This window comes from Nicotiana sylvestris, chromosome 4 (assembly GCF_000393655.2).
Source record: "Nicotiana sylvestris chromosome 4, ASM39365v2, whole genome shotgun sequence".
NCBI lineage: Eukaryota > Viridiplantae > Streptophyta > Magnoliopsida > Solanales > Solanaceae > Nicotiana > Nicotiana sylvestris.
The window spans coordinates 30,406,879-30,417,557 of record NC_091060.1 but is presented as its reverse complement, the minus strand read 5'-3'; the positions used below and the strand labels follow the sequence as shown (position 1 = coordinate 30,417,557).

General features: G+C 33.5%; 1 protein-coding gene across 1 annotated transcript; it reads left to right on the top strand.

The window, feature by feature from the left end:
• The first annotated feature begins 4,399 nt into the window (after positions 1-4,399).
• Positions 4,400-8,888, top strand: LOC104227087 (probable xyloglucan endotransglucosylase/hydrolase protein 27). The gene is made up of 4 exons (XM_009779217.2): positions 4,400-4,757; positions 5,405-5,505; positions 6,357-6,565; positions 8,133-8,888. Exons 1-4 carry the CDS (start codon positions 4,577-4,579, stop codon positions 8,632-8,634), a joined length of 993 nt encoding a protein of 330 aa, XP_009777519.1. The 5' UTR covers positions 4,400-4,576; the 3' UTR covers positions 8,635-8,888.
• The last annotated feature ends 1,791 nt before the right edge of the window (positions 8,889-10,679 follow it).

Sequence of the window (10,679 nt, the reverse complement as noted above, 5' to 3'; positions counted from 1 at the left end):
AACAGTAGACTGTTTGAAGAAAGAATTTGAAATGAAAGATCTTGGAAAGACAAAATTTTGTCTTGGTCTACAAATTGAGTATATGAAAGATGGAATATTTGTCCATCAATCAACATATACCGAAAAGATTTTAAAGCGATTCTATATGGATAAAGCACATCCATTGAGTACCCCAATGGTTGTGAGATCACTTGATATAAAGAAAGATCCATTCCGACCTCATGAAAATGATGAAGAGCTTCTTGGTGCCGAAGTACCATATCTTAGTGCAATTGGGGCATTAATGTATCTTGCCAATAATTCCCGACCAGATATAGCTTTCTCAGTAAGCTTATTGGCAAGATTTAGTACTTCGCCAACACAAAGACACTGGAATGGTATTAAACATATATTCAGATACCTCCAAGGGACCATTGATATGGGTTTATTTTATTCAAATGAATCCAAGCCATCATTGATTGGTTATGCAGATGCAGGATATTTGTCTGATCCACACAAAGGTCGATCTCAGACAGGCTATTTATTTACAAGTGGAGGTACAGCCATATCATGGCGTTCGACAAAACAAACTATGGTTGCTACTTCTTCAAATCATGCAGAGATAATAGCCATTCACGAAGCAAGTCGAGAATGCGTTTGGTTAAGATCTATAACTCAACACATTCAGCAAACATGTGGTCTTTCTTCGAAAGAGAATATTCCAACAATATTGTATGAAGACAATGCTGCATGCATAGCTCAATTGAAAGGAGGATATATCAAAGGAGATAGAACAAAACACATTTCACCGAAATTCTTTTTCACTCATGATCTTCAGAAGAATGGTGAAATAGATGTACAACAAGTTCGTTCAAGTGATAATTTGGCTGATCTGTTCACTAAGGCATTACCAACCTCAATATTTGAAAAGCTGATATATAAGATTGGAATGCGTCGTCTTCGAGACATTAAGTGATTTTTCATCAGGGGGAGTAACTACACGCTGCACTCTTTTCCTTAACCAAGGTTTTGTCCCATTGGGTTTTTCTGGTAAGGTTTTTAATGAGGCAGCAAGCAATGCATATTATAAATAACTATGTACGTCCCAATATATTTTTTTTTGTAAGTTTAGTGAGGCACATTATCTTACATGGACATCCAATGGGAAGTGTTATGAATAGTTTGTACATTGGATACTACTTTGGATACTATATTGGATACTACATTGGATGCTACATTGGATGCTCATGTTGTGAATAACTTAAAGATCAAATTTCCTATTTTACGTCCATCATCTTTACTTTTTATGCCTATAAAAGGCCATGTAATTGCAATGAAAAATTACACCAAAGTGAAAGAAGAAAACACTTCTCCATTCTCTCTATCTCTTCTTGTTTACATTTTACTGCATTGCTTTTATTTTATAACAGTCCAAACATATTATTGTAACAGTTTATTAGTTTAAAAATCATAATCGCTACGTAATTCACTAGTTTTAGATCATGACATTGTTCTCAGAATATTTTGACGTTGTTAATGAAGTTTAACATACCGTAATAAATTATTATCTTTAAATGATTTTTTTCCTTTTTATGTTACTAATTCACAATTATTTTTAAAAAAGTATTCATCGCTACTTTTCAAGTGACTTTATTGAATAAAAGTCAAATTCTTTCCCCATTTTTTTTGCATTTTATGACGCTAAAACTGTCGCCTCTCAACTTTTAACCGAATTCTTGAAAAATACAAACTTTTAACTATATTGCCCCAAAATTGAAGCCGTTAACTTTTGTGGAAAAGCTCCATAACCCGCACCGCCTAGTCTGGTGCTAACGTCAAAGTAAAAAAAGCCACGTCGACTCGCCACGTGTCAATCTATATACCTTTGTGTTTTTTTTTTTGGGGGGGGGGAGGGGGTGGGTGGGGAATGTCCATTTCAAAAAGAAAAGAGACAAGGATTTTCAGAAAACTTGAACGAATTTTAACTTTGAAAATTCTTTCTGCAGGTTTCAGAAAAATATTCATGGCAATTGGCAACCTAAGTAAAAAAAAAAATTACTGCTTTTTGTACCAAATAACATAATTTAATTTTTAATAATCTAAATAAAAATGAGAACATATATGCTAAATATAAGTAACTCGATACTGTGTATTTTAAAATACTGGTTTTCGTTGTTATACAAAATAAAAAATATATATTTTGACGAAAGAAAGGAGAGTCACTTTCTACTCCAAAAAGCATCATTCATCATTGGTTTTGAGCTAATGATTATTATCTTTAAATTTTGTTTTTCGTTAGCCCCACATATTAGCTTTTGTTAGTGTTTTCCTAAAGGTTAGCTTGCGTTTGTGATAATTTCAGCACCTTATAATAAGCCTAAGAACGGGAAAATGAAAAAAATAATTAGCACTACCATTTTATTTTATTTTGGAAATTCCTATGGAACCCGCAGCTGCTACTCTTCGAATGCAGATGTTATTATATTATATTTGTAAAATAATTCTGGAAAACATATAATAACGTATAAACATAAATGAAAAACAAAAATAGAATTTAATTTGAGTCCACTGAATTTACAGTGTTTCCTTAAGGAACTTAATCCCCTCCTAGTATCCAAGGTTGTGGATTATTTTCTCCCAGGATAGAATGAATTGCACACTGGTGTAGCGGTACTTCAAACCCAGTGTTTCAGCGAACACAATGATCGGTAGCAAATCACACTTACTATTGTTTTCTTTGTAGTTAAAACAATGCAGAAGAAAGGACGAGTATTTAGAAATTCATATGGAAAATCTGAAAGAATGAGCTGATATATATAGCCTTATGTTGAGTTCAAATTGAAGAGGTGCAACTCTTCAGAATTACGCAACAATAAAATGGGAATTCAAAACCTTATTTTTCCGTTACAAAAAGGGAAAACGGACAGGAAGGGAACCTAATTTTTCTGTTACAAAAAACGAAAAACGAACGTTGAGTAAACGGATAATTTGGATTTCATATTAATTTTCCGTTTATAGAAACCGTATATTTAATAATATTACGTTAATATTTACTATTAACAAATAAATTTGGTCCAAAAAATTAATCAATCAATCATTTGAAGCCGAAGCCGAGCAAGCGACGACGACGGCGTGAGACTTGCCTTCTTTTAACTCTTTAAGAGCTAGAAGAAAAATAATTGTATATATATATCCGTCAAAAATCTTTTCCTCTTCCAATATGGGACAATGTCCCTTTGTCAAGGAGAGAAATTCAAATATTTCATTTTTCCTCAATTTCCCATTTACCCACTTTTAAGCTTATTTTAGCTTAAAAAACTCAATATCGGATTGTGTAACCTGCTTATGATGCAATAACTCACAAACCACATAGAAGATGTAAATTGTACTAAACAAGCCTGGTACAACGAGCTCCGACTAAAAAGGTTGCTGGTAAGGGAGAATCGATCCTAGATCTTATATGTGCAAAATTATTCACCCAACCAACTAAACCAAACTTGCGGGTTAGCAGTACTATTTTCAAACTTGCGGGTTAGCACTACTATTTTTATTGTATCACATCTCAGCTTTTTTCGTGGTTATTCACCAAAGTCAACATACCATTTGTTCTTCAGTAAAAACTTTATTCTCTACTTGTCAATGGATGCTAATTATGGTTGATTAAATTGACTAATTCTACACTTTTTTGGGGCCATGATTTATGCACTCGACAATTGCTTTAAGTACTATTGCGATTTTCTTTCTGCTTATAGCTCCTATAGGCTATAAGTCCAATATCATTTTTTTTTCCCAATCTATATGTCAATATCAGTAAATGCGAAATAAATATACCCTTCTCGTGGCTTCCAAACTATATTCCTCTATGAATATAGAGAAAAAAGGCTCATGAAGTTTACTCCCTCAGTTTTAATTTAGATGAAACATTTTACTTATCGAGAGTCAATTTAACTAAATTTTGAAGTTAGCTTAGATTAATTCAACTTAATATTTTAAGATTAAAATTTAGATATTCAAAAAATATAACGAAAAGTATTATAACTTGTAATTTTTCTTAACTTAATATGATAAAAAAATTATCTTAAAATACTGGTCAAATTTTACACAGTTTGACTCATATGTCGTCTAAATTGAAACGGAGAGAATAATAATTTTTGTCCTCCCTTTTCTTTGCATAGACAAAGAGGAAACAATAGAAAAAACAAAAGCTAAACAATATCTCCACTTGTGATCTAAGCCTTATTAAAGCCAAAAAGGATGCAAATTTCACTTTTTCTTTCCTATCATTTCTCTCCAATCAATATGTATAGTATATCTGCTTATATTTTCTCTTCTTTTTTCACTAGCCACTTGATTTGAAATAAAAAGAAAACAATAAACTCTTCTTCTTTATATGTTTTTGTTGTTTATCTTTCCCAATTCCAACTGAAAGTTTTGTCCACTTGGTATTAACAGCTCATAAAAAACCTTCCCTTTTGTCTTTGGTTCTTCTCTCTCTCTCTTTTGCTTATATAGTACGACTCTACTTGAAAGAAAACACCCACAAAACTCTCTATAACTCATTTAAAGCTACTACTTGTTTTTCTGTTCAACAAAACAAATGGTGAATTTTCGTCTGGGAATTTTCATACTATGTTCTTTTCTTGTATTAGTTTCAGGGTCTTCAAAAAAGCTCCAAACGTTACCGTTTGATGAAGGGTACTCGCAACTCTTTGGTCATGATAATCTTATGGTTCTTGAAGATGGAAAATCAGTTCATATTTCTCTTGATGAAAGAACAGGTTCATTTCTTCTTTTTTGGCTTTATTTTTGTTTCAATTTGTGTGACGCAGTTAAATGAATATATTTGGTTGTCTTAAATAATTTATAATATTTATGTGGCTATAAAACTATTGAAATTTGTAGTATCAAATATGTCATAATATTTGTGTGACAATAAAACTTGTCATTATAATTAAAGGCGGACCTAGGAATATTGGAAAGTGGAGGGTGCACTTTTGGATTCAACCAAAATTTGTTTTGTATATAGGGTGTCCACTATTAATATATCATTATTTTCTAAAGTTATATACATGAAATTTTCGCCAACCAAAATTTGTTTTGTATATAGGGTGTCTACTATTAATATATATCACTATTTTCTAAAGATATATACATGAAATTTTCGCCAAACTTTACGGGTGCCGGTGACCACACTCTTGATATAACGTAAGTCAGCTTCTCATTAAGGCTATATAAGAAAATCAAGTTAGATTACTTCCAAATGTGTCATTATTTTTACGGAAGAACCTATAAGAAAATTCTGTAATATTTTATAAACTAGAACGAAAGGTGGCCTAGTTTAGTAGTAGCTTTTATATGGCTGTTTGTTTTTTTCAAGGAAATTTATTTATTTGGTTTTTGTGGAATTAAATGGATGAAATTACAGGAGCAGGATTTGTGTCTCAAGACCTCTACCTTCATGGCTACTTCAGTGCTTCTATTAAGTTACCTGCAGATTACACTGCTGGAGTGGTTGTTGCATTTTATGTAAGTAAAAAAACCAATACTATCTGATTGATTCTTTATTTATTTAACAAAAATAAGAGGAAGATTCTTGATGAATTTTGCATTTGGATTTTATGTTTTCAATTTTATTTTAAGCTTGGAAAAGTTTGGCATGTTCCAATTCTTGACAAAGGATGAGTGTCATGCTAGGTTGACGGTCAAGTGAAAATAGTCAGAATTATACTCTATTATAAATATAAAAGATTTATATAGTGGATATTATTTAGTTTAGGATTTCATAGGTGAAAGTTGTGGGTGCAATGAGGTGTCTAGGTAATTTCTTTCATTTTCGCAAGTTTTGTTAACAAAGTTACTCGATATTTATGTTGGTGGAAGATAATAATATATTCGATAAAGTATTTGAGATGCCCCTAAAAAATATACTCCTATATAATATGACAAGCATGCTCATTTGGGTTCTTGATGATTCTGGTTTTCTGATTATATTTTACCTGAAATTGGGTAAACATACCATCATATTACCAAAAAGGAAAAAGAGGAAGACAAGTATATTGAATTGTCTCCTAGATTAATCCCCTCTATTTCCTTCTTTTTATTCTTTTTTTTTTAATAATTGTTTGTGGGGCTGGGAACTGCCCACCTTCCCCTCTCTTCTTTCTTTTGTATCTTTTTACCTTTCAGACTGATTTTTACCACTTTTCAGAAACTGTAAATTTCAGAATCTGATAATATGATGAATCAAAATTCTCATTTTGGTTTTTAAAAGAATCATAGTGTTATTTCTTTGATAAGTAATTGGATTGTAATGTTACATAAAGTACTATCCTGCAACTTTCATTTTTAAAATTTTTTTACTATTTAAATGATGACAGATGTCTAATGGTGACATGTTTGAGAAGAGCCATGATGAAATTGACTTTGAATTCTTGGGAAATATAAGAGCAAAAAACTGGAGGATTCAAACTAATATATATGGGAATGGTAGCACAAATGTTGGCAGAGAAGAAAGATATGGACTCTGGTTTGATCCTTCTGAAGATTTTCATCAATATACCATCCTCTGGACTGAGAGCCAGATCATGTAAGTACCTAATTCCACCAGTAACAGCTCTCCCCTTTTAATTTATTTTTCTCCACAAAAAAAAAAAAAAAAGATAACGGCATGTTGGATCAGTTTGCACACACCTTAACTAATCCACGAACTAACTAATCCATGTATTAACTGGTAACTTTCACTAAAACAAGTGTCTCAGGTAGCATAAGCCACTGATGCTTGCATCAAGATAGGCTGCCTACATCACACCCCTTAGAGTGCGACCCTTCCCCGACCCTGCATGAATGCGGAATACTTCGTGCACCGGGCTACCTTTTATTTTTTGTGTTCTTTTTGTCTCTATTGAGATTAAAACCATAATAGCCTTTCTAGTTCCGTTGACAACTAGGTCACACCGGGGATGTTTTCGTAATTTTGATTTAAATACTTCGTGTCGTATGTGCCATGTTCCTAATTCAGTGTTATCCCTTCTCTTTTTCTGTGGTACTAAAGCCAGTGGATTAGTGTTTAATTTAACTCTAATCTTATACCACATCTTATTACAGTGATTAATACCCCCCTCTTATATAACCCTTCCAGTCAAACATAACAAACACACACCACCTTAATCTATATAACACTTTTGATTGATTCTGTTTTTTTTTTTTTCAGCTTAAGAACCAATTAGAGGAAAAATTAGAACTTGAATTAGTATATAACAACAATATATCTAGTATTATCTCACACCGTGGAATACGAGAAAGAACTTGAACTAGTGTAAAAAAAAAGGGGCAGCCTGGTGCACTAAGCTCCCGCTATGTGCGGGGTCCGATAAAGGGCCGGACCACAAGAGTCTATTGTACGCAACATTACCCTGCATTTGTGCAAAAGACTATTTCCGCGGCTTGAACCTGTGACTTCCTGGTCACATGGCAACAACTTTACCAGTTACGCCAAGGCTCCCCTCAAAACTTGAACTAGTGTGTAACTTGAAAAGATATCCTTATCCATATCACCAATTATGTACAAGACTAAGAGGGCCTCTTTCAACCAACTTTTTATTGGCTTTAGGGATTTTGGAGAGGGATTTTGCGGGGGAGGAGGGGGGGGGGTCACGGGAGACAAGGGCAGTCTTGCTTTTTGGCGCTGCAGTTCTTCCCTTCCTTTAAGCAAGACTTTTTAAATTATCTTTTACTTCTGCATTTGGTCCACTGTTTCAGAATGCAGGGAATCTCTCTTTTCTCCTTTTTTTTTGGCCCGGGGAGCGGGGCAGACAATGGCGGAGCTAGGGGGTTAGCGGGAAATTACTTCGTATATATAAGGTTAAAGAAAATATATATATATATGAGCAGTCTAATCCCCTAGGCTTTTAATTTTTTTTTTTTGAACCCTTTAGTGAAACTCCTGGCTCCGCCACAAGTAGGTACATAACTCAATATAAAATTTGAGCAACATTTCCTAAATTTGTTCTTGGCTTGAGTATTTAACTATTAGAGGTCCCTCTTGCTTTTCACTCTTATGGTATGAAACTACCAGTTTTTGTACACCCACATGTATTAGTGGAGGCACTGATTATATTTTGTTTGATTTGTGTGTTTTATGCATTTTGTTGCAGCTTTTATGTAGATAATATCCCCATAAGAGAGATCAAAAGGACAAAAGCAATGGGTGGGGACTTCCCTTCTAAGCCAATGTCTTTATATGCTACAATATGGGATGGTTCTAGTTGGGCTACCAATGGGGGCAAATACAAAGTCAATTACAAATATGCCCCTTACGTCGCCAAGTTTTCCGACTTTGTCCTCCACGGATGTGCAGTTGATCCAATTGAATTGTCACCAAAATGTGACACTGCACCTAAGTCTGCATTCGTTCCAACTGGTATATCCCCTGATCAAAGAAGAAAAATGGAGAGCTTCCGAAAGAAGTACTTGCAATATTCGTATTGTTATGACCGGACTCGATACAATGTACCTCTATCTGAATGTGTTATTGATCCTAAGGAAGCGGATCGTCTCCAAGGCTTTGATCCCGTGACCTTTGGTGGCGTCCAGCGTCATCACAGCAAACGACGCCGTCAGAGGCAATCGAGGAGAGAAGACGCGTCTTCTGAATAGAAAGAAGGGTATTAATTAGTCTCTACATTGGATGTTGATATTTGTCTCCAGTTTGATTGAAATTATGGTTATTTTTCCCAGTGAATAGAGAATATAGAGAGAAAGAGAACTAATTGGGATTACTATTATAAATATGCCATGATCATGGTGGGTTATGTATATATTTCATACCTTTAGGGTCCAGCATGTTCTTATTTGATGTTTAGTCTTTGGCCATTTATTATAAATTCAATTTGGTGATGATTTTTTCTGTACTTTCTGTGGACACTTTGAATAAATGTATAGTACTGTTAGCTTACATATTTAAAACATTCTTACATTTGGCAGAAGGAGCTGTTGATAATTATTGGTAATGTGTCAAAAGACTTTTTACATGTGGCATTGGTTTAGAGGATTGTGTGACAAATGGCTCTATTAAGCCAAGTGGCTATGAATACCTACCATGTGGCACTTTGCATGAAGATATGTAGCCAAATGGCTAAGCCATAAACAAGTGGCAATCACCCCAAGTACGTCTATAAATAGCATTCTTGTTCATCTGTATGACATTAACAAAAAATTGGTTCTTAGCTAATCATTGCTTTCTTCTTTAGCTAATTATTTTCGTAATTATTACTTCCACTATTGACTAAATCATTATCTCTTGTTATAATTTCTTCCCTTCAATTTCTTCTAACTTGATGGATTTATTATTTAATTTTGCTGAGATGAGCTTGTTTAATTTTGGGGAAACATTTCACATTGCTAAAATAGTTTCTTAGGACAGTGCCTAGCACGAGTCAAGCCAATTCGTGTATCCTCTTACAAAAGACTCAATTACTACAATCTTAAGAAATTATGGCAAGTAATACTACTGCGAAATTTTTTTATGGTGCTACCAATTTTGGTGATGTCTCCGCTGCTACTGTTCCAGCTGTCCTGCCAGATATTCATGATGTTGCAAATACATTATTGCATCCACAACTTTGGCAAACACTAATGTCAAAATACAGGTATGTAAATAGACATGGTTACATATCCAATGCTAAAATTAAAACTTTCAAGAAAAATACACCTAAATGCAAGAAGAGAGTTGAGATAAATGACAATCTCACTATCAAAATTAAATTTGACTAAAGCGAATAATATAATTATTGCGGTCATTTCCCAAATAAATATTGTGGTCAATGTGAGAAATTGAGTGATAGACTCTGGTGCTACTAGGCACACTTGTGTAGACAAAAATAAATTTTTGTCTTAAACCCAAATTGGAGAAGGAGAAGAATTTATTTATCTTGGTGACCCAAGAACAGCTCGCGTTCTTGGGAAAGGAAAAATTCTTCTCAAACTCACATTTGGTAAAACTCTAGCATTGAGTGATGTATCATGTTCCTAATATCCAAACCAATTTAGTATCTGTGGGATTATTAGAAAAGGTTGGAGTGAATGTTTCTTTCGAGAATGATGAGGTTGTATTATTGACCAAAAATAATATTTTTGTGGGCAATGGATATTGTAACCATGGTTTATTTATGCTTAATATTTCTGATACTAGCAATGAAAATGCATCTTCTTCTACTTATATGGTTGAGTCTATTTCTTTGTGGCATGCTAGACTAGGACATGTTAATACCGTGTATATAAAGAAAATGCAGTCGCTAGGATTAATAACTAGTTTGGACTCAAATAATATTAACAAGTGTGAAATATGTGCTGAAGCTAAAAGGTCTAGAAAGACCTGTTTTTCTGTAAATAGAGAAACTGAATTGTTATCCTTGATTCACAATGATTTAGGTGATTTAAAACAGACTATGACTAGAGGTGGTAAAAGATATTATGTGACTTTTATTGATGATTTTTCTAGATGTACTAAGTTATATTTGCTTAGAAATAAAGATGATGGTTTTAATGCTTTTATTTCGTATAAAACTGAGGTTGAAAATCAACTTAGTAGAAAAATCAACAGAATCAGATCTGATAGAGGTGGTGAATATTTGTCTTTGAATGAATTTTGTGAAAATAATGGAATTATTCATGAAGTAACTCCGCCTTATTCACCTGAGTCA

Excerpts from the sequence above, each read along its gene's own strand:
- LOC104227087 (XM_009779217.2), top strand. The coding sequence starts at position 4,577 with ATGGTGAATTTTCGTCTGGGAATTTTCATACTATGTTCTTTTCTTGTA. Across the intron at positions 4,758-5,404 it reads TTCTCTTGATGAAAGAACAG|GAGCAGGATTTGTGTCTCAA; the intron begins GTTCATTTCTTC and ends ATGAAATTACAG. Across the intron at positions 5,506-6,356 it reads GAGTGGTTGTTGCATTTTAT|ATGTCTAATGGTGACATGTT; the intron begins GTAAGTAAAAAA and ends AAATGATGACAG.